Source organism: Echinops telfairi, unplaced genomic scaffold (genome assembly GCF_000313985.2).
Source record: "Echinops telfairi isolate 266 unplaced genomic scaffold, ASM31398v2 ScPeMD7_31;HRSCAF=116, whole genome shotgun sequence".
Taxonomy (NCBI): Eukaryota; Metazoa; Chordata; class Mammalia; order Afrosoricida; family Tenrecidae; genus Echinops; species Echinops telfairi.
This window is the reverse complement of record NW_022103928.1, coordinates 47,295,068-47,318,432: the sequence shown is the minus strand read 5'-3', so window position 1 is coordinate 47,318,432 and position 23,365 is coordinate 47,295,068. Positions and strand designations below refer to the sequence as shown.

At 47.6% G+C, this 23,365-nt stretch overlaps 1 protein-coding gene across 1 annotated transcript; it reads right to left on the bottom strand.

Moving 5' to 3' along the window:
- Positions 1-615: 615 nt before the first annotated feature.
- On the bottom strand, positions 616-21,135 carry MCM2 (minichromosome maintenance complex component 2). The gene is made up of 16 exons (XM_030885574.2): positions 21,130-21,135; positions 20,058-20,290; positions 14,829-15,004; positions 14,479-14,739; positions 13,621-13,840; positions 13,193-13,400; positions 9,656-9,790; positions 9,200-9,391; positions 7,475-7,568; positions 5,867-6,117; positions 5,615-5,741; positions 4,496-4,608; positions 3,134-3,385; positions 2,241-2,423; positions 1,903-2,058; positions 616-1,466 (listed from the first exon to the last, which is right to left on the bottom strand). Exons 1-16 carry the CDS (start codon positions 21,133-21,135, stop codon positions 1,356-1,358), a joined length of 2,718 nt encoding a protein of 905 aa, XP_030741434.2. The 3' UTR covers positions 616-1,355.
- Between the last annotated feature and the right edge of the window lie 2,230 nt (positions 21,136-23,365).

Here is a 23,365-nt window from a genome sequence, read left to right as displayed (position 1 = left end):
TTTTTCTTTTTCTGATCTAAAGTGGCGCACTTACACTCATAGCAGTCTTCATAAAAGCAAAACCTATCTTTGTTCCTGTTGTCCGTAGGCTCTGACCCTCAAGGATTTGAGGCAGGAACTGAATAAGGGAGTCAGACATGCTCGTTAACATCATATATCTGCCTGGTTTGCATATGAATTCACCTAGGAGGATCCTGAAGGTTAAGACTTGGATTACAAGATAGGAATCATGGGAAACTTCAGCCAAATTTCAGGTAATAAGTTCTTTTGTTAAGAAATGTGATATGGCCAACAATTCCCAAGGTAGCTCATTCATTTAGCATTTAAAGGATGGTGACATTAGTGATGTTAGTAGTATTCCCCAACTGGGAGGTTGTGCCAAATTATCTCCAGTCTGTTCTGAATTCCCTGGGTCCCACTCAGGAAATATACAGTTGCAATGTACAACGCACTGCAAACTGAGTTCCTGGACCCACTTCAGGTTAGCCTTTCCAGATACATGAAAAAATAGCTCTTCTGCCCCATACTCCTTCCAAAGGCAGGAGAAAGATTCTCCCAAGAAAGTCTAGTGAAGCCTGAAATAAGACATTAAAATAATTTGAGACCAACAGATGCTAATGTTTGCATTTTATTTAACTTTATTAAAAAGTAAAACTATAAGGAAAAAAAATCAAATGTACAAATACGAGAATGGAGAATTGGGTAGGGATGGACATAGTGATGTTGGTTGACACTTGTAACTATCAGATAACCCTCACTCACTAGCAGGTAAACTTTCAGAACAACCAACAATTGACTATCGATAATGCTGTCATTTCACTGTGGTTTCGAAAAATTCCCCAACAAGGTTTGGGAAACTACTACAAATGCCTTTTAAGCTGCTCCTAGGAAAAAGAGTGGTAGAAGCAGTGTGGACAAGGAAATAATTTCAAGAGAACAACAGTTCTCTGAACACACTTGTATGCAAGTTACCCAAGATAGACCTCATCCAAGTACACTACATCTTCTACCACGGGTGTCCTGAACACAAATAATTTTTATCCAAGCTCGGCAGAGACCACTGGTAGGCCGTTGCGTGGGTTGTAACACTGGTAAAGTGCGCTCATCTGAGAAGGCGTGAGAAGCTAAAAACAGAGCAAACGAAATAAATACCATGACTACAAGCCATAGCCTTAGCCTTAGCCCTCAGAAGTCTGTGGGTGAAGCCAGGGGATTCAACTCCAAACCCCACTGGATCTGAATTCCTAGTCCTCAGTGGGCTGGTGTTGAATCAAGAAAGGACATGGTGAACTGAGCACTTGGCTCTGCCTGTCCAAACCAGAAGGCACAGTTAGTTATTCTGACGGCCCAAAGCCCTAGAACTGCTGAAGGATCATTTTCCGTTTCAGGTCGAGGCTGAACTTGTTCATCCTAAAGAGTTCACTGTCATAAAAAGCTGAGAGGTTGTGGATGTTGATCTGACGAGCCTAAAAAGAGAGAAATGTCCAGTCAGTTGGCAGTGATGAGAACAATGAGCTCTAATACTTACAGAGAGCCTTGCAGATGCAGGGCAAGTATTCGCTACACTTTACAGGGGGAAAGGCCAGGTGCAGAGAGGTTAAGTTATCTGCACCTAGATGACATGAGTTCAAAACTTAGCTCTGCCAGTTACTGCATGAACTTTGACAAGTTACTAGTGCCCGCTGCCTCCTTTGTATAATGGAGGACCAACCTCATTCAATTGATTCCACGACTGACGTTCCTGGACTGAGTGGACATCTCACTATAAACACTCACAAAGTGGCGATCACCCAAAGTCCCACAGCTACTGCACTGAGAATTGTCCACCAATGATCCAGTCCCCAGAGATGCTGCTGACAACTCCCAAGACTACCAGTCCCAGTTTCTAGCTGCTCTCCATACCTTGTCAACCAAGTCCTTCTCAGGGACTTCAATCATGTCCTGCTGGGCCCCAAAGCGGTTGCGCTGATATGTCACCTGCTCTGCCACCAACTGCTTCAACACGAAGAGCAACAGCTCGTTGTTATCGCGCCGGAAGGAAAGGTAGCGGGCAAAAGTCTGCAGAGAGAAAGCAAGAGTGAGACAACAGCGCCACGCCACGACCCTCCAAGCTACTACAGGAAAGCCCTCTCCCTTTGACCGTACTTCCCCACACATCTTGCTCAGGGCAGTTGGACCAAGAAACAACTAACTGCTCACAGGCAGGAGTTCAAAAGGCCCTAAGCCTCAGTCACACCCACCTTCCGCATGCTTCGCATGACGCTGAACTTCTGTGTGTCAATGAAACTCTCCAGCATCACGCGAATGGCCATGTTGACATCATCCTCTATCACGTAGTCCCGCAGGTGGATGCGCGCATGGGCTTCTGCCATTCGGATCATGGACTCAATGTGCCGCACAGTAATGGGGATGCTGCCTGTTGCCTGAAGAGAAGGAAATGATCAGGTTTCCTCTTTTCTCAGGTAGGGAACAGGTGGTTAAAAAAGAAAGAAATGTCCATCTTAGATAATAGGGTCGTACCCAAGGGATGTTGCATGTGCATGGGTTCGAATTACTGTGCCTACACATTTCTATCGCACCAGCTCGAGTGTTATACTTGCTATCCTCATGTAAAGAAATGTTGCAGGATCCAATGATCCGTGGGAAAAGTTTGTTTCTGTGAAAACTACTAAGCTGAATGCTCTCAAAGAGTTAAAAGGCAAAAAATAAAACTGCTATCAGATCAGGTGACAGGGAGGTGGGCAAAGTGGGCGAGGCATACAAATCTACAAGAACTCTACATTCCAATTCCTTGCCGACTGTCTTTGAATTCTCTATGAACTTTCAAAACTAAACTCGGACCACATGCCCATTTGAGTGAGACTTCTACAAAGTCAATGCGAAACTTAATCAACGAACCAACACTCAAAAGGCCTTGACCTCTTACCAAGATGGGCAAATGAACGTGTATAATCTTACCTAAAACAAAATGTTGTGGCATACAAGTTTCTTTGCTCAGCTTTTCTGCTTTGGACTTTTAGAATTAAGTGGCCCGCTACAAAGCCTAACTGCACATCGCAGAAAGATTCTCCGGGGCTTCCTTCCCCACATCCCACTCCGCCCCACCCTCCAGGCTCCATCTGGGGGCTCTCACCATGGATTCTTTCCTCAGGTCACTGTACATCTTGGCCACCTTGTCCTGATCCATCTGGTTGAGCTTTGGGTGGACCTTTTCCTTGGCATAGATGATGTATTTCCTTAGTACCTCCTGGGGCAGAGGCTCTACTCCGTATGTATTTGGCATGGCAGGCTCTGGCGTGCTGCCGTTGACCAGACCTTCCGCCTCCTTGTTGCTGGGGTGGTGCCTGACATGGCTCCCTACTACAAAGCGGGCCAGCATCTCATCCTGAGGAAGAAGGCCCGAGGGCAAGTGTTGGTAACATGGCTTAATGGAAGAACTGAAAAGCCGTATGTGCTTTGAGAATAGCATTCTCTCCACAGCATCAAACACACGCCTGCCAAGTGCCAGGCAGCGTTAGGTGCTTCAAACACGTCGACAACATGACAGAGCCCTCACAAGACTTACTTCCAAGTGAATGACACACTTTTATTTAAAAAAAAATTTTTTTTTTAATTTTTATTTCCCTCCCACCCCCCTCAAAAAATTTTCTTTAAAAGTAACACATGCAAAAGGATAGAAGGACTGAGGAGACCTCTCTAGCTAAGTTGTCAGAGAAACATGAGATGCAAGTCAGGTGATAATCTTGAAGAGCATCCCAGGGGCAAAAACTCCCCGCCATCAAGCTGATGCGGACTCTCGGAGACCCTACGGGATAGGATAGAACTGCCGCTGTGAGTTTCTGAGACTGTAACTCTTCACAGGCGTGCAAGCCCCATCTTTCTCCCATCCCAAGAAAACAAAAGAGCAGTTTTAAAGCCCCAGACTAGACATGCTTCCAAGCGAGGAAGAGAAGCAACTAGAGTTGAACGGAAGGGCACAGAGGAGCCCGAGAGAAGGCTGGAGAGGCAAGCCAGGAACAGATCACACAAGACCGTGCTGGCTACGGCGAGGACTGTGGATTCTACCCTCATTCCAATGAGAAGCTACTAGCAGCTTAAGGAGAGCTATCATAATTTGATTTATACTTTCAAGAGATGGCTCTGGTTCCTAACGAGAAAATGCTCTAAATGGCCGTCAGAGTGGAATCCAGGAGACCAATTACCCAATGACCGCAATCCTTTCTGTTTCAGCGGTGGCAGAAAACTAGTGAGAAACAGATGGAGGAAATAATGTGGAAGGAAGGACAAGAGGCTAGATTATCACCAGGGGCCCAGGAGGGGTGCCGGCGAGGGAAAGAGAAACAAGGGTACTTTCTAGACACGAGAAGGAAACAGGGCTGAAAACGAGACACTGGGTCTGTTTTGCCGGTTCCTCTCCCCAGAGTCCTCGCACATTCCCGGAACTCTACACTGCTCACGCCGACTGTAGGGTGCCCCACACGTGGGAGCGGTGTACCTGGACTGGATCCACGACGTCTCTCACCACACACAGGACATCGAAGCGCGAGATGATGGGCTCTGTGAGGTCCACGTTTTCTGAGAAGGTGAGTGAGGGATCGTAGCGCCCTCCTGTAAAGCAGAGGAACCTTTCTATCAGAACTCATCGGAGTCTCCTACCAGATTGCTTCTTCTTAACACTCAGTAAGTGCTCTTAACACCAGGGAGCTTCAATGCCACAAGGAATAAGGGGATTGAATGAATGAAGAGAGACATGTGTGAAGGACACAGAATATTGACTGTTAGGTCTCCGGGAAAGGAAGCAGGCAGAGTGGCTCCACCTTCCCTTAGCAACTGCCTAGCACCTTAGTGATCTAGTGCTGCTGTAACATAAGTTCCCCAAGTGGGGGCGCTTTAATAAACAGAAATTTATTTTCTCACGCTTTAGCAGACTACAGTCTGAATTCAGGATGCTGGTCCTCTGGGAAGATTCTCTGCCAGCGATGGAGTAGGGTCCTTCCTTTTTTTTTTAGCCTATTTATGCTCCTGGGCAATTTTCAAATAACTTGGTTTCTCTTTCCTCGCCTCTGCTCCTCACTTGCATTTAATCGCTTTTATATCTTACAAACGACGCAAAATATAAACCCTCTCTTAACCCTGTCTCAAGAGTGTAACAAGGACAGCCTAGTCCTAAATGGGACTCTGACCACAGGCATAGAGGTGAGGACTCAACACATATTCCAGGGGGTTAATTAACTCCTGGGATTGCCTTTAGTCAGAAAGCTATTTTGCAGGAAGAAAAAAGCCAAGAGCTATCAGGGTGGATGCTTTTGTGCCCTCTAAATTAGTTCCCGGTTGAGAGGAACCACTAATTCAATTTAGATAATGCTCTGAAATTCTTCCCTTGTGTGTTCTATGAGAAACATCCAAGTGCTGAGAACACAACTCCAAAAAACCCTCAGGTGTCCCAAGTCCTACTTGCACTTTGCCCCTCTGGCACTTTCTTTGCATGGATTGCCTCCTCAGATGGGCACCTAGGGGCCCCTGGAACCTGGATCGGAAGGCTCCTGACTCATGCAATTCTTCTCCACTGGACAGCCCTCCCCACCCCTCTGCCCTTGTAGTGACCAGCATATACCTATGGGGTTGGCAGCAGCAATGACAGTGCAGCGAGCCTGCAGTGAGGTGACAATGCCGGCCTTTGAAATAGAGATGCTTTGTTGTTCCATTGCCTCATGGATGCTGGTTCTGTCCTGGTCGTTCATCTGCAAGAGATTCACATACTTGCCGCTACTACTTCGTCTCTAGACCACACCCCAGACTCCTCACCACGGAAGGGTCAAGCCAACATACCCGGAATCCCATCACCCCTGAGGGCCCCTAGACCCACCTTGTCAAACTCATCTATGAGACACACTCCTCTGTCAGCCAGCACGAGGGCCCCGGCTTCTAAGGTCCATTCCCTGCTGACAGGATGCCGCTGGACATAGGCCGTGAGACCTACGGCCGAAGCCCCCTGGCCAGTGGTGAAGATGGCTCGGCTCGACACTTTCTCAATGTATTTGAGGAACTGAGACTTAGCCGTGCCAGGATCTCCACAGAGGAGCACGTTGATGTCACCTCGCACCTTGTGCTTGCCACCTGGGGGCAGGGGTGTCAGAGAAAAGGGAGATTAGAGAAAGAGAAGGGAAAGATGAGGGTAGGGGAATAGTATTATTTGGAAGAGCAGTTGGATATTCTCTCAGGAGAGGAATGGAATGCCCTGTGACCAGCAATCCTACATCTGAGCACGTCCCCTTGAGAAACCTTAGCACAGGCACACGAGCTAGCATGCACAAACATGCTCACCGTGCTTGTGAGACTCTGGAAACAATCACAGTGCTCTCCAGTGGCTTCCCAGGAGATCTGCTAGGCCAGCTACATTTAAGGTCAGAAGGTTATGTGGACTGCCTTCCAAAGAGTGAATCTTGACAGATTTTATCCAAGGGCACAGGATGATCACAGGGACTTATTATGAAGAAGTTTTAAGAAAATTAAAAACTGTAATGGCAAGAAAAGGCCAGAAGAGTCAACACTCCTGCTCATGCCTCGAGGGAAAATTTCACTGGGAATCTTTACCCGTTCAGCCTACAGCTCTGACTGTGCCCCTTCAGACTTGTCTTTGTTCTCCAAACTCAGAGAACATTTTGACATAGTGCTAAGTTGAAGAGCCCAGGGCTTGGCTCTTCAGGGAAAGGCTAGCGAGAGAGAAACACTGCTTTCAGAAGTGACAGATAGAAGATACGTTGAGAAGCTTCACGTTGTTATTTTTGTTTTATAAAAGTTTCTATGATTGAAACCAATTACTGCATGCCTTACTCTCATAGGTAGAAGTCTATGTAAGCACCTATGTAAAGGCGGCAAGTATACACAAGGGACTGTCAAGACGGACTGCCGAGAGCAAATGTTTTGAGAATGATGAGGGCAACGAATGTACAAATGTGCTTTACACAATTGATGTATGTGTGGATTGTGGTAAGAGTTGTATGAGCCCCCAATAAAATGATTTTTTTAAAAAGACCAAATAACCTTTTGAACCATAAAAAAAAAAAAAAAAAAGACGGACTGCGGAGAAGGGGGAGCCTAGGATTAGAAATAGAGATCAGTAGTGACTTCAGCCTGGATATGATACAAACATAAAAACAATCAAGTATCATTTTTGTAGTTTAAATTTAATAAAGACAGCAAAGAATTCAAAGTTCTAAGTATGGGGTTAGGAGCAGACACTGGCTGTCGTAAGTGCACGGCAGGGATCAAAGCTCTGTGGACTATCCTGTCCATGTGATGAATAATCAATCACAAATGCTCCAGCCATCATTTAAGATGTCATTTCCCCCCACAAAGGCTCATGCTTGCCATGCAGTCTTGCCCAGTCTATCACCCAGAATGCTGAGTCCTTGCAGTAGAACCTACTCAAGTCCCTGCACAGGACAGGAGGGTGGTGGACACCACTGCTCACCTGGGTTTTTGGGCTCCCCTCCAAACAAAGCCAGAGCCAGGCCTCTCTTGATGTCTTCATGCCCATAGATGGAAGGAGCAATGCTCGCAAAGATCTGAGGGAAGGAGGGACAGCCAATGAGAACGGAGCTCTCTCTCTGCATCTGGGCAGAGCAGGTAGGGTCTGATAACACAGACACTTCTCACAGTGCAGAGGAGCACACCACACGCAATGAGAGGTAGAACTGCTCGATTCTGAAAAGATGCCTCAAGGGGTGGAGATAAGAACAGAGACATATCCAGGAATATGAAGCAACTGACAAGTTCGGGGAAAGAATGCAGGAGAACAAAGAAAGGGCATCCACAGCTGCTCTAAAGGGGGACCAGGAGGGAGGCCTCTCAGTGGTTCAAGGAAAGGTGGGTTTAAGGAGCCTTGTCCTCATCCCTCAGCCTTTCACGCTTTCAATTACTTCCTCTGCCAGGATCTGAGACAGAGGTGAACAGGAAAATTATCCAATTCACTAACCAAGCCAACTGATATCTGAACTGTATGTTGCCCTGAGGACAGGACTCTGTTGGAGCAGGACACAGAGCCAAAGACAGCACTACACTGCTCTACACTTAAAAAATGAATGGAACTGGAGGCACAGGGAATCCAGGGCGGATGACTCCTTCAGGTCCAGCGGTGAGAGTGGCGATGCCAGGAGGGTAGAGGGAGGGCGGGTTGGAAAGAGGGAACCGATTACAAGAATTTACATGTGACCTCCTCCCTGGGGGACGGAGAAAAGTGGGTGATGGGAGACGTCAGACAGTGCAAGATATGACAAAATAATAATTTATAAATTATCAAGGGCTCACGAGAGAGGGGGAGTGGGGAGGGAGGGGAAAAATGAGGAGCTGATGCCGGGGGCTTAGGTGGAGAGCAAATGTTTTGAGAATGATGAAGGCAATGAATGTACAAATGTGCTTTACACAATTGATGTGTGTATGGATTGTGATGAGTTGTATGAGCCCATAGTAAAAAGAAAAAAGAAAAAAAAAGTAACACCTACACCTTAAAAAAAATGAATGGGAGAGACAAACACAAGAAGAATAAAACTGAACAGGAAGTGAGGAATTTGGAAGAAGGGGGAAAGGAGGAAGGATGAGAAAGGAGACAGGGGAGGAGAGCAGAGTGGCCATGAAAATAAACATTTAGCCACCTGGGAGCAGGACGGAGCCTGCGCAGTAAAATGGGAGAGGCTTTTTATGAATATTTAATAACCGGCATCTCTGCAACATACATCCCACCTCCCGAACCTTTGATAAAACTGTCAGTGTTAAAAACAAAAAGAACTTACGTGGGGCAGCCTTCTTGGAAAAGAAATTGCTACTTGGTCGCAGTTTGATACAAAGGAATGCACCAGTTATGAGTCATTCCTTGCACTCTACCTTTATTCAAGGTGAAGCCCGTGCTTGATATTAATTGGTTGGATGAAAAGAGAGTTCTTCTTTTAAGGATTTCCCTAACAATCAGATTCCTTTTCTTCCTGAGGGGTCACCAGGTTGTCCAACTACTTAGCTTTAAGATATGACAGCGCTAGGATGGGAGTTGCCAATCTCTGATGCTAGAGTGTATGCTCTCTCCTCTGCATGAAGGCGAGTTTTCTGTGGTGCCCACCAGGCATTCTATGTAGGAAGCAAGGTCTCCAAGACACGGGCATGAGGGGCAGCAAGCAGCAAACCCCGCTCATTTCCTCACACCTACCTTCTCCCCTATCTGCTGATCCTTCGAGAGGCTGGTGATCATCTTCACATCCTCGTCCGTCAGCTCCCCGACAGCCACCTTATTGTCCTTCTTGGCAACGTGGTTGGCCAGAATGACAGTGGCAAAGACCGGGAAGCCATGAGTGGTGTTGAGCGAGCCATCGTAGTTGTTGTGGTAGATGCCAGTCAGCTCCTAGGGCAGAGAAAGTGGTCAGTTAGACACAGGAGCCTGAGCCCACGTCCGCATCCAGGTCTCATCGCTAGCGGCACCAAGATGGGCTTTCTTATTAAAGCAGAAGGAAAACCACTCCTAAGCCCAATATTCCAATCTGCCAATCCAATTATGAGGAAAAGCTAGGTATGAGCGGAACCTCGCCCACCCCACTCCTTTGGGCACAATGACTCACGCGCATTTCCTCAGAGGTGCCTCCTTCCTGGTTTGCCCGTGGCTACTTACTATTTCATCCCCTGGTTTGCAGCTATCCACCAGATCAGCAAGGAGGATGGCATCCTTAGAGCGAGGCAGTCGGCCCGCGGCCACCTTGCCCGGACTCTCCTGAATCCGGATGCGCTGGTAGTTCTGATAGATGGTCTGCATGGGACAAAGGACAAGTCTTATGGGGCTTCTCCCTGGGCAGCAAAGATTTTTGTGCAAGGGGTAAGGTGCCCTTTAAACTTAAAAGCCTGGTTTCTCTGATGTCATCAATACTAACCATAATCCCAAGAAGAGGGGTAATAGGTGGTTTGATTCATTTCTATTTACTAAGGAAGAAATAGAGTGAAAGTTGGCAAGGAATCAGCCACCAAGACCCAGCAAATCTGTGCGGAGGCCCCGTCCTTGCCACCATCGCCGTGCAATGCCTTCTTCCAGTCGTGACCCTCAATACTATTGTAGGCAACACCGCCGCATAGCTATGAGTCAGCACCTTATTCTGGTCCTCACGTGACAGCTCTGCGATATTATCCATAATCTTATGATTCAGTCAAGTGCTGTTCCACAGTCAGTAAAAACACAAACAAGCAGCACGCAGGTGAAAGATTCAAAGTCAGGAGAAGGCATATGCCAGGGTTGCATCCGTTCATTCTGCTTAAATCTGTATGCTGAGCAAATACGCTGAGAAGCTGGAGTAGATGCAGAACTGGGCATCCGGACTAGAGGAAGGTGTACTGACCACCTGTACGGACATGAAGCTAGAACAGGCAAGGAGGACTTAAAAGCACTTAGTGCTGAAGATCAAACCCTTCAAGAAAGCAAACTCCTCACAAGTGGATCAACAGACAAGCGCATGATAAATGGAGAAAAACAGGAAGTTATCAGATTCATTGTGCTTCGATCCACCATCAGTGCCACGGAAGGAGCAGTCAAGAAATCACATGATGTATTATTGTTTGGAGACCTCGTCACATGTACTTCGGACATGTTATCAGAAGAGACCAGTCCCTGGAGAAGGACATCCTCATGCTTGGTAAAGGAGGTCAGGGAAAGGGAGGAGGACCTTCGAAGAGATGGACTGCAAGCTGCCACAATGAGTTTAAGTGTAACCCTCACTGTGAGGGTGGCACCGGACTGGCCCATAGTTCAGACTGTTGAACACAGGTGTGCTATGCGTTGGAAGTGATTCAATGACACCTTAGAACAAATACCTTTCTGGAATTCTCTGCTCTCAAGCAAGATCCATCTGATGTCAGCAAAATTATATCCTTGTTCCATGTCCTCTTTTGAATCCAGCTTGAATTCTGGCAGGACCCTATCGCTGTACTGCTGCAATCATAATTAGCTGTAGCAAAACTTTACTTGCATGTGATAAAATCTGGTTCTATGTATTTCCACATTGTGTTGGGCCACCTTTCTTTAGACTGGGCAGAAAAACAGGTCTCTTGCAGCCAGTTGCCTAGGCAGCTGTCTTCCAATTTTCTTTGTGTACATGAGTGAGGGCTTCGAGTGCTGTCTATGTGCATTGAAACATTTCAGTTGGTATTCTGTCCATTCCGGAGGCTTGCCTTTTGCCATACCTTCACTGAATAACTTGTGTAAAAATTACTGAATGAGGACCTGAACTACTGTGCAAGCCCCCACAGGAAGCACAATACTACTTTAAAAAAAAACATTGAGTTCTAACACCGCCTGTTACCTCTCTAAACACCATCACAAGCCCCCCCCACACACACACACACCCTCCCATGGGTCAATTCTGACTCACAGCAACACTACAGGACAGAACAGAACTATTCCTGTGGGGTTTCCCGAGACTATAAATCTTCACAGAAGTAGACAGTCTCATCTTTCTCCAGTGGAGTACCTGGTGGTTTTGAACTGCTGACCTTGAGCCTAACAACTCAATACAAAACGCACTACATGGTTAATAACACTGCCTAATTTATAAACGCGTGATACTACATCATATATCACTACCACTTGTCAATAGCGGCAAGTACTGAGGAGGTCTTAGCTGCAATGATTCATTTCACTTCCAGGTCCTGTCTCAGAAGCCCTGGTCGCATAGTGGGTTCCTATGAGGCTGCTAACCCCAAGTTCAGCTGTTTGAAACCACCAGTACCTCTGCGAAAGATGAGGCTCTCTACTCCCATAGAGATTTAGTCTCAGGAAACCTACAGGAGCAGTCTTATTCTGTCCTCTAGGGTCAGGAGTCAAGACTGACTCAATGGAAGAGGTCCTACTTCAGGATCTTCAGAAGCAGGGCCTGTGGCTAGGACTCCTGGGCACAGAAATCTGCTGTGGACGGATCAGGGTGCCTACAGAGCAGGGTGATCGCCCTGCTTTTCAGGTGAGGGCAGGCAGGCCCAGAGGAGACACAAGTGGCTCCCTAAGGTCTCAAAGCCGAGGATGGCAGCAGTCTCTCCGGAGGAAGAGCACGAGAAGGCTGCGAGATGAGACCGGGCACTGCCCGTGTACAAGGGGTGAAGAAAGGCGCCACAGCTGACCAGAACACAAAGCACTGTTCTCCGGGTGGGCCACGGGGGCCCAGATTTGACAGATCCCCCCACCCCCCAGTTTTTTAAGAGAAGCCATAAACAAAACCACCTCTTTAAAATATGACATGGGAGTGGCAAAACAGGGAGGGTAGAGGGAGAGTGGGTAGGAAAGAGGGAACCGATTACAAGGATCTATATATGACCTCCTCCTTGGGGGATGGACAACCGAAAAGTGGGTGAACGGAGACATCGGAAAGGGCAAGATATGACAAAATAATTAATAAATTATCAAGGGCTCATGAGGGAGGGGGGAGCGGGGAGGGAGGGGAAAAATGAGGACCTAATGCTGGGGGGTTAGGTGGAGAGGAAATGTTTTGAGAATGATGAGGGCAATGAATGTACAAATGCGCTTTATACAATTGATGTGTGTATGGATTGTGATAAGAGTTGTATGAGCCCTTAATAAAATGATTAATAGGAAAGAGAGAACCGATTACATGGAACTGTGTGTGATCGCCTCCCTGGGGGACAGACAACCGAAAAGTGGATGAAGGGAGACGTCAGACAGGGCAAGATATGACAAAATACCCATTTATAAACTATCAAGGGCTCATGTGGGAGGGGGGAGCGGGGAGGGAGGGGAAAAATGAGGACCTAATGTCGGGGGTTTAAATGGAGAGAAAATGTTTTGAGAAACGATGTACAAATGTGCTTTACATAATTGATGTGTGTATGGATTGGGATAACAGTTGTATGAGCCCCTAATAAAATGTTAAAATAAATAAATAAATAAAGCTAAATTAAATTCAAAAAAAACATAGTAGCTGCATCAATGGGCTGAAACGACCATGAAAAAAAAAATTAAAAAAATAAAATGATTAAGAAAAGATAAATAAATAAAACACGACGTGGGCCGAGCTATACGCATCACCCCGAGGATCGGGTTCTCACTGTGGTGTGAGGCACACATGGCTCTATCGTGCCGCTCTCCACTATCTACGCTCGTCTTCCAAGGGCCCCAGAGGCAGTTCAGGGTGCCCAGGCCAGTGTCCTCACTCACCTCCTCCATGTTGACTTCAAAGGGGCCAGCTGACTGGCACTCGGGACAGGAGCCTGGCTTTACTTCCTGGTTCTGTGACTGGCAGAAGGGTCCCAGGACGAAGTTACACTTGTTGCAATTATATTTGACCAAGCTGAGCTGGGGCAGGACGCCTGTGCAGCTGGTCACGACCCCGCTGGTGCGGATCAGCTGGTTCAGGTGTAACTGTCTGTAAGGGGTGAGAGGGGACATCCGTGGCTCTGACCCCTGCCCTCCTGAGGGGTCAGGGCAGCACATGAGGGTGTTCCAGCATGAGAACCTAATCAGGACTAAGCAGATCCTTGTCAGTGCACCCCTTCCACCCTCCACGCAGGGACGAGGGCTCCTCCTGACGTCCCCAGAGACCCCCACCGCATGCGCTCAGTCACTCTCCTAGCCCCCCAGCTCACCTCAACGAGCGCAGTTCCTCCACAAGGGGCAGGTGGGAGATCCGGACATGGATGTGGTTGGCAATGCGGTCGTATTTGGGGTACATGGCCAACACCACCTCCAGGGCAGCCTCGTCAAAGATCTGCAGCAGCTCTGCTGGGGCCTCTGGCAAGAAGTAGGCCAGCACGTGCTCCCGGGCCGCCAGGTCCTCATAGTTCACCACCAGGCTCTCCCGGTTTTCTAGAGAAGGACAGGCGAGTGAGCAGTGGCCCCGCCTGGGGCACTCACTGAAGGCAAGGAGGAAGCTGCTTGCTGAGATCGTTGATGGTGAGCAAAAAACCCAGCTCCTGCTTCTGAGTCTACTGTGTCTTGTGTGGGTTACACGGCTTGGAAAAGTGACATGCCCTGAGCCTCCCGTTCCTAACCTATAAAATGGGACAATCGCACAGCTTGTGAAGTCACTCATGAAACAGCACAGTGTCTAGTGCACCCGGGGCTGCAGTCTCCAATGCTTACAAGGGCCAGGAAGGACACACAGGAAAAGACTGTGTCAAACTTAAGACAAAGGGGAGGCGAAGGGGTTTCTCTGCAGAGAGACGGAGGTTCACACGCTCCTCTTAAACCAATTACCACATGAAAACGTGACCCCTGTGTTCTGATCAAAGGAGTAAACCCACCCATGTCTAGCCTGTCAGAAAAAGGGTCTTAGAGCAGAGAGTTAACTGGATTTCTCTGTCATTTCCTGAGCTCCTGTCTCGATGGACAAGTCACTTGGCACTCCCTGGACGCTGCTTCTTTATTCAATGGGCTGGACACTGACCGAAGAAAGTCCTTCCGAGGACCGGGGTGTCAGGCGGGGGCGCTCGCCAGAGCCGCACCTTTGCACATGTCACTGATGCGCTCCTTGAAGACGTTGTGACCGTGCCCGTCCACGTGGGTGCGCAGGAAGTTCTTGAATCGGTGGTGGATCTCCAGCCGCGGGCCGGCCATGCTCACCCACTCCCGGACAGAGTGGCCCTTCAGGTCCTCCAGGTTCTCGATGCTCTCGATCATCTCCTCGTCCTCCTCGCCGTCCTCGGTGGCCCGCTCCACCAGGCGGCGTTTCCGGGTGGGGCGCTCCTCCTCTTCCTCATCACTGTCTGTGGGAGCAGAGGGACAGGGAGGGTCGCCTCGACCGTCGCCGGCTTTCTGTCGCCCAGTACCCCTCCCCAGACCCAACGGAACCGACCATACAGCAGCCCGCGGCGCATGCGGCCCAGGCCACGGCCAGCCTCCTGGTCCCGCTGTCTCATGACCCGCTCAGCAGCCTCCCTCTGGCTGGCGGTCAATTCCTCCACGTCCTCGTCGTCCAGAGCCAACCCTTCAGCTTCATAGGTGTCCAGCTCTGGGATGGCGCGGTAGTCCCTGGAAGACCATGAAACGTCACAGTTAGCACCAAAATAACCCTTCCTGGGAACTGGACCTGTTTCAAAAGAGTCAAGCGTCTCAAGCTGAACAGGCCCAGGGCCCTAGCTGCCAGGGCAGAAATATAGCTTTAGCATCTAGTAGAATCTCAACACCTTGCTTTCAAAAACGCCATCAGATAGCGCACTTCCCCGACACGGCAGGAATTCTGCACCTTTTCCATTGCCAATTATGCTATCTTTTATTCACCACTAGCCAAGCCAGCCTCTCTAAAATAGCTGTCCATTGTCTCAAGCCTCTGAAGCCACTCCAAGATCTCCAGACAATGACTCGCCGCAGGATGGCGATTCAGACATTCAAAGGGAAAGACCACCTCCACAGGGCTTTCCCTGGCAATGCACTTGGCTTTCCCTTCCAGCCATCCTGGGATGCATCTGAGAGGTGAGGCTACAGAGACGGTGGGGATGGGGATCCTGGCAGTGGTCGCTCAGCAAACAGCAAGCTTTGTTTCACCAACACCCCATCTGACACCCTGAAGGTAAGATTCCAGAATTCTGTCTTTCCTCAGGAAGTGGTCCTCATGGTTTCCCCCCGGTAAACTGTCAGACTGCGCACCCAGAACTGATGCCGTACGCAACTCCGGGCCTGGTACAGTTGTAAACGTCTGGGAGTGGTCAGTTCCGAATTCTGAACTGGTCTCTGGGAGAAGCTCTCTGTATGACTGGACTCGGGATTTTTATGTCAAATGATGTGCTCTCAGCAAAAAAATCTAACTGGCCCATTGAGAAAAAACAAACCCCAAACACTAATAAATCAGATCCATCAAACCCCCAACCTTTTCTATTTTCACAAGACACCAGGACGAAACTGAAGGTAAGTTACAGGGTAGAGAGAAGATAATGGCAAATAATATTATCTGATGAGGGATTTGCATTCAGGACACATACTCAGGATACATTTAGAAACAACTCAGTAGACAAAAGCAAAGTGTTAAACCTCGCAACGGGGATCTCATCAACCGATATCATAATTTTGTGCAAAAAACATATCTAACATACTATCTTCTGTTTGCCAATCTCACCCTCCCCTGCAAGGTTCCGCCCTAGGCCAGTGTTTTACAAAAACACAACAGCATCCACTCAAGTGTCTATCAAGTGATGAATGGATAAATAAAGGACAGTCTCTCTATAAAACAATGTTAATCATCATTACAAAGAAATGGAAGTTTTTTTTTCCTTTTCTTTTTTGATAGAAATGAAATTCGAATACATTTTACACATAGCTGAACCTCGACAACATAAAGTTCTGAGGAGGAAGCTAGACACAGCATCCACAGACGGTTTGATTCCACTTAGGGGCATGCCCCAAATTAACAAATATGTCCAGAGACAAAATAGATTAGTGTTGTCTGGGGAGGGAGATAGGCATTAGGATCAACTGTACAAATAGGCATAAGCGATCTTATTGGAATGATGGAAATGACCTAAAATTGGATTGTGGAAATACATAACTAAGGAAATTTACAAAAAAGCACTGAACTGAATACTTCCACGGGGTAGAATTCTCTCAGAAATAATAACAATACTAGGACTGTATTCCAACAAAGGAGGGGTAACTATTTCTAGAAACACCTTACCTACCTAAACTAATTAAGACTGAGGTAGAAAGTTTGAGCACACCAAACACAACTGATCAGGTCTTTAAACAACAAAATCCCAAGTCCCGGTCCTGACCACTTTTTGGGCAAATTTCACCAAACATTCACACACATATTGTATTCATTCACACAGTAATTCTATTCAAACTATTCCCGAGTAAAGGATGGGATTCTTCCTAAATCATTTTATTAAGTGAGCATATAACCCTGATAACAAACCAGGCAAAAAAGATAAAATCACAGATCAATTCTTTCTCATGAACAGACACAAAAATTCTCAATAAAATGATATACAACAGGATCCAAAACAAAAAATTTAATACATCATGACCAAGTGGAATTTATATCAAGTATGCAAAGATGATTCAGCATGGGGGGGGACCAACATAATCCATCACATTAATAAAGCAACTAAAAAGAGCCACATAATCAAAGTGATGTAGAAAAGGCATTGACAAAGTCCAACATTCATTCCTGATAAAAACACTCAACAAAATACAAATAAGAGGGAAATTACTCAAATGATTAAAGGCACATGCCAAAATGAATGGCTAACATTGGTCTCGAAGGAGAGAAACGGAAAGTGTCCCTCTGGTGAACAGGAACCAGACAAGAATGTCCTGTATCACCACTCCATTCTTCTAACCGTGTGCTGTCTTAGCCAGTGCTGTAAGACAACCAAGAGAAATGAAAGGCACCTGAATTGGATAAGAAAAATGCTCTTTATTTGCAGGTGATATAATCCCATAAGTAGAAAACCCCAAAAACTCAACCAGAAAGTTATTGGGACTAATGGAAAGATTCATCAAAGTGGCGGGGACAAGATAAACATGCAAAAACCAGTTGAGTTCCTTTAAGCTACCAAAGAGCCTGAAAATGAAATCAATACCATTTACAATAGCCATCCAAAAGATGAAACACTTTAGTATGAACAGAACCAGAGAAACAAAAGACCTGTACATAGAAAATCATAATACACTACTAGAAAATCATAATACACTACTACAACAAACAAGAGACCTGCTCACAGACAGGAAGACTTCAAAACTTACCACACAGGCAAGGAAGTCACACAGTCAGGCAGGGGCACAGTGCCCAACACAGACCAAGGGAACAGAACTGGGAAGCCGGAGCAAACCCATTCACCCACGGACAGTCAAAGGACAAAGGAGTGAGACTCACTATATGAAGAGGAGACAGTCAGTCTCTTAAATAAGCTGTGCTGACAAAATTGAATATCCATGTGTAGAAAAACAAAATAGGACCCATACCTCACACCACACACAAAACTCCAGATGGAACGAAGACTACACATGTAGCCTCTATGGCTCCAAAAAGCTTAATGAAAAAAGGCTGACAATCTTAAGGGGCTTAATAGACAGATGATCAAGCATGATTGAAAACCTAAGACAAACAAACTAGATGACAGGGACCTCTTAAATATTCAAATACTTAAGTGCATCAAAATACTAGCAATGTTATATAGGACAAGAAACCAGTCTACAGAATTTTAAGGAAAACTTCAGCACTTCAACGAGAACAAATTCCATGGAAAAACTGGGAGAGGATCAAAGACATTAAGGCGGAAACAATCATATGAAGAAATGCTCCCTTTCATTGGCCATGACAGAGATTCAAATAGATACAGCTCTTCCAATGCTGTCAATCTTCATGGGAACAGAAAGCCTCAACTTTCTCCTGCAGACCCACTACTAACTTTGAACTGCTGACCTTGCACTTAGCAGGCCTACTTGACAGTGTCACCAGGGCTCCTTCGTAGTAATAAACCAAAAAGCAAACTCATCACCAGGGTCAATTCTGACTCACAGCATCTCTATAGGACAGGGTAGAGCTGCCCATGGGGGATTCCATGACTGAACTGCTTACAGGAGTAGAAAGCCTCCTCTTGCTCCTGAGCAGTGGCTGGTGGTTTCAAACTGCTGACCTATTAGTTTGCAAACCAACTCGCAATCCACTATGCCATCAAGCCTCATCTTTCTCCCGCAGAGCAGGCGGTGGTTTTGAACTGCTAACTTGGCTGTGAGCAGTTCCATGTGTAATGCACTATGCCACCGGGGCTCCTACAAAAAAGTACATGCAGGCCTGTGCACATTCATGTTCATTGCAGCACTAATCACAGTAACAAGATGGGAATAACCTACATGCCCATCCATGGAAGAAAGGATAAACACATTAGAGTAAATAAACAGAACTGAATAGTGGGAAATGTTAAATGAGACCTCTCAAGAAAATGAAAAAAAAAAAACCTCACTACTATCAAGCCCATGCTGATTGATAGTGATTGGATAGGGCAGGATAGACCTGCCCCTGTAGCTTCTAAGAGTAACCCTTTATGGGAGTAGAAAGCCCCTTGGTTCTCCTTTGGAGCAGCTGGTGGTTTCGAACTGCTGACTTTGTGGATAGCAGTCCAATGTGCAGCCACTATGGCACCAAGGCTCCTTGTGTGAGATCACTACTATGAAAAGTCCAGAAAAAGGTTTTCATACGAAAAGAAACATTCTTTGATGGTTACCAGGGGAGGGCAGGAGAGGTAAATACAGGGTAAATTACAGCTAGAGAGCAGACACGTGTGAACTGCCTGTTTACTGTCTCCTCTTGTTCAAGTGCATTCACATGTGTCTACCCTCTAGCCAGGTCTGAGGGATCCTGAAGCTTCTCATTCTTTGCTCGTTGGTCAAGGCCTGCACTTGTACCATCTTTGGGGCAAGTTCTTTAGGTAATGCTGAGAGGCTCTGGAGTCCTGGGTATTCTAAAATGCCCATTAGAGGTCCTTACATTACTCATACAGGGTGCCACTCAGCACTGTGCCATATATGGTCTGTCCAGTACCCTCATTCTAAGTTTGGGAACTCCCAACGGTGTGTAAACAAAGACACGTGATGGAAGAACCTACATGAAGCTTTAGGGGTGTGTGTGGGGAGGGGCAATGAAACTCCTGGGCACTCATAACAATTCTGCTATTAAAGTCTCTATCAAATCTCAGTTGAGTACATAATAGCGAAGAAGCAAAGATCTAACATTGTTCACTGAACACTAAGTCCAGATAGGCATTACTATTAGGATAATTATCCTTAGGAGTTAAGTGAGGCAATAATTGTGAACAAGTATCTCATAATACTGGGCCCGGTATAGAGTTGGTTAGATCAACTGCTGGTTGAAGCGGCCTGCTTCCCATCTTTCCAAGTCGAGGCCCCCAGATCAGACCCTCCTACATTGCCCAGGGGCGATCCCCTGGAGGTGGGTTGAGTTACCACGCCTACCGGTCTAGTCTTTGTAAATCAGACGCAGCAAAGCATAATAACAAGTGGACCTGACTTGTGGCTCCATGAATCCGTCTGTACCGGGATCCTACCCTAAGGCCTCAACGAGAAATACCTCTCCATGCCATCCCCAATAAGCTCTTCTCCATCATCTTCCTCTTCTTCCAGGGGCCCCTCGGTGCCCAGCAGCCCTTCTGACTCATCCTCAAAGGGAGGCAAGTCTCGGCCGGGGCTGGAAGTCAGGGCATCAGTGCGCCGAGAGCTGCGGCCAGGGCTGGAGGTAACAGGGTCCGTGCCTCTGCGGCGCCGTGCTGGGCTGGACGCCCCGGTGAAAGACTCAGACGATTCCTGGTAGAGAAGACAGCATTGTCAATGATGGGCCAGGCGGGCTAGCGAGCACAGCTCCATCAGGAGAGGCTACCTCTCCCCCTCCCGGTGCCCGCTCCCGTCTCCTTCTCCACCAGACCCAGGGACCAGGGTCTTCAAACACGCCCAACGCTTTTCCAGTCGACACCCTGTATTCGCAGGCTCTTGGATGACCAGCCCCTGCGGCTCATGCACGCCCTCTTTCGCTTTGGTTTTCTCCCTAAGCAAACGTTGCGCCCACGTGAGCACCCGCAACGTGCTCGGCGCTGTTCCCACCAGGTCTGGAAGTCAGACTGGAGCAAGGGACATTCATCCAGGCCAGGGGTGGCTGAGAGGGCTGTGATAAGAAGCGCACGAAGATGCCAGAGGACTCGTCTGCCCGATGCAAATCAGACAGACGGCTGGCGGCCCAAGCAGCGTGTACAAAGGGAATTAAGGGGTCGGGCACAGGCGCCGGAGAGTGCCAGGTGACCGGGGGTGGGGGTGGGGGGGGGGATGGATATGGCCGGAGGAGGATCATAAAGGAGAAAAACTCCAACCAAAGTCCCGGGGCGGGGGCAGGACGAGGATAGAGGACTCGAAGGCGCTCGGCGCACTCCACCCCTCCCCAGCTTTGCGCTCAAGTTCTCCGCGCCCCATCCCCCCGGCCTCCAGCAGTTCCCATCCGCTCGCGACCCTCTAGCAAACACGCAAGCCCCTCGGGCACCGCGCGGCCACCCCGACCCCCACACCCGGCCCTCCGTGGAAGCGTGCAGCCCCCACGAACGTCACCCGGGCGGGCACAGCTCGCACGCCCGGGGACCGCCGGGCCCACAGCTCACCGCCATTGCAGCGCCGCGATCCTCTGCTCGCTACGCCAGACAGATTTCGCGCGAAAAGGAGCTCACGTGACTCGCCGGAGCCCGGGAAACGTCATGAATAATGAATCTGGCGTCGTGGCGTCACCACGTCGATTTGCATGCACCCGGCGCGCACGGGGCGGCCCGGTGACTCCGGCCCCGCCCACTGTCCCGGGAACGTTCCCTGGGGCTGGACTACGCCTGCGCGTGTCTGCGCTTTCAAGGCAGCAGAGAGAGCACTCCAGGTTTGGAAGTCGGGGCTGGGTTCCAGGAGAGCCAGCCCCGCCTACTGGCTGCCGGTCTTCATCAAGTGATGACCATCTTCTACATGTTGTCTGGTGGCGCAATGGTTAATCGCTAGGCTGCTATCGAAAAGACTAGAGCTCATCTCTTGGACCCCAAACCCAAACAAAACCCACTGCCATCCACTCGGTTCAGACTCATAGCGACCCTATATACTCAGTATATATAGTATATAGCGTTTCCCCATGCTAGTGGGTTTGAACTGCCGACTTTACGGTTTAGCAGCCTGTTCTGATTAAAAACAAGACATAGAGTCAAATCATCTGGATCAGAGACACCAGTAGCAGAAGATCATAATGGCTTCCAAGGGTTTACAGAGAATCGGTTTGGTTGCTTAAGGACATAGGAAACTCACAGAAACACGATTGCTGGAAGATCAGTACATCACAGTGATATTGGGGACTACAGAAGCAGGAATGGGCCCATGCTTAGGCAGAAGAGCTTACAAGATTGGTCCAGGGCCTTCCAACCACCGCAGGCTGTGACTCAGAACTATGTGACCTCAGCACAATGACCTCCATCAGGGGCAAACCCAGGCAAGCTCCTAAGGGAGGCTATTCCTCCTTGGGTCGGGGTAGGTGGTAGGGTGGGGTGGTCATCCACTTTCTCATGCATTCTGTTGGAGAAAACTGGAACCAGAGAAAGGGGTGTTGAACCCCACAGAGACACTGCTGCAAAGGTGAGCACTCTTGGAATGACGAACTCCTGCTTCATGGCTTTCAGAAACTTTCTTAGTCTTATGAAGCTTGCTGTGTATTTTCTTAGCTGTGAACACGTTTGTTCTCGGTCCTGTTTGCCTATGATGCCTGAGTTTAGCGTGACTCAGAATCTTTTGTAAACTATCGTTCTGCTTCAGCTTTTAACAGTTATTTCTTATTTTTAGCAGGCACTCTTGTGTTGTTTTAGACATGTTTTGTGGGAGTGCAGCATCTCTATATATGCACACATGTGTATGCACATATATATGTAAATATGAATAATATTTATAATAGATGATCTGGTGGTATAGTGAGTTCCTTTTGTGATCCAAAGTAAACCTAGTAAATAGTGCTCCATTTCAAAATTTGCGTGGCTGGATTTAGATATTTAGGGTCACTATAAGATGATGCTTTGGGCTGCTACCACCAGATCAGTAGTTCAAACACACCCATTGCTCTGCAGGAGAAAGCTGAGACTTTTACTCCTGTGAAGAATTACAGCCTTAGAAACCCACAAGGGCAGTTCAGACCTGTTCTAATGGGTCACTATGAGTCAGAATCAACTCTACAGCATAGAATTTAAATGCATACATAAAATTCAAGATTTTCCTATGTGTTTGGGGTAGTCTCACCCAAAGTAGCCTGGGGATAGGTTTCAGGCACCTTTCTGTTTGATAGGTGTTCCTCCATGGTAAGAGAAAATGCCTCTCTACTCAGGCAATCAAAACTGGCTTTCCAATATCAAGGATCCTTTAGAACTCCTTGGAAGACCATTTTTCAGTAATTTTAAAACGGGTTAACCTGGCTGAAGCAGTTTAAAATTCTGTAGCTACTTTTGAGTGTTTGTGCTGTTTTGAGACTCTTGTGCAGTTGTTAACCTTCATTATATGAACCATCACAAGGGAACACATGGGCAGTGAGCGATTTTCTAGCCTGTTGGGGAGTGGGTGTTTGAGCGTCACACCAAATGGCACTAAGTCTCAGGAAAACCAGTTCCCCAGTTAAAAGCAAAACAAAACAAAACACACAATCCTAACAGTAGTCCATGGTTTGCTTGTGGCAAAGGTAACCACTTACTCATTGAAGGAAATCTGGAATGTTTACAGTTTGGGTTAATATGAACAAACTGCTACCAGCATATATGCACAGGATTTTCTGTGAGTGAATTTCTGGAATGTTATGGCTGGATGATATGGAAATTACCTGGTGTTTTTTTT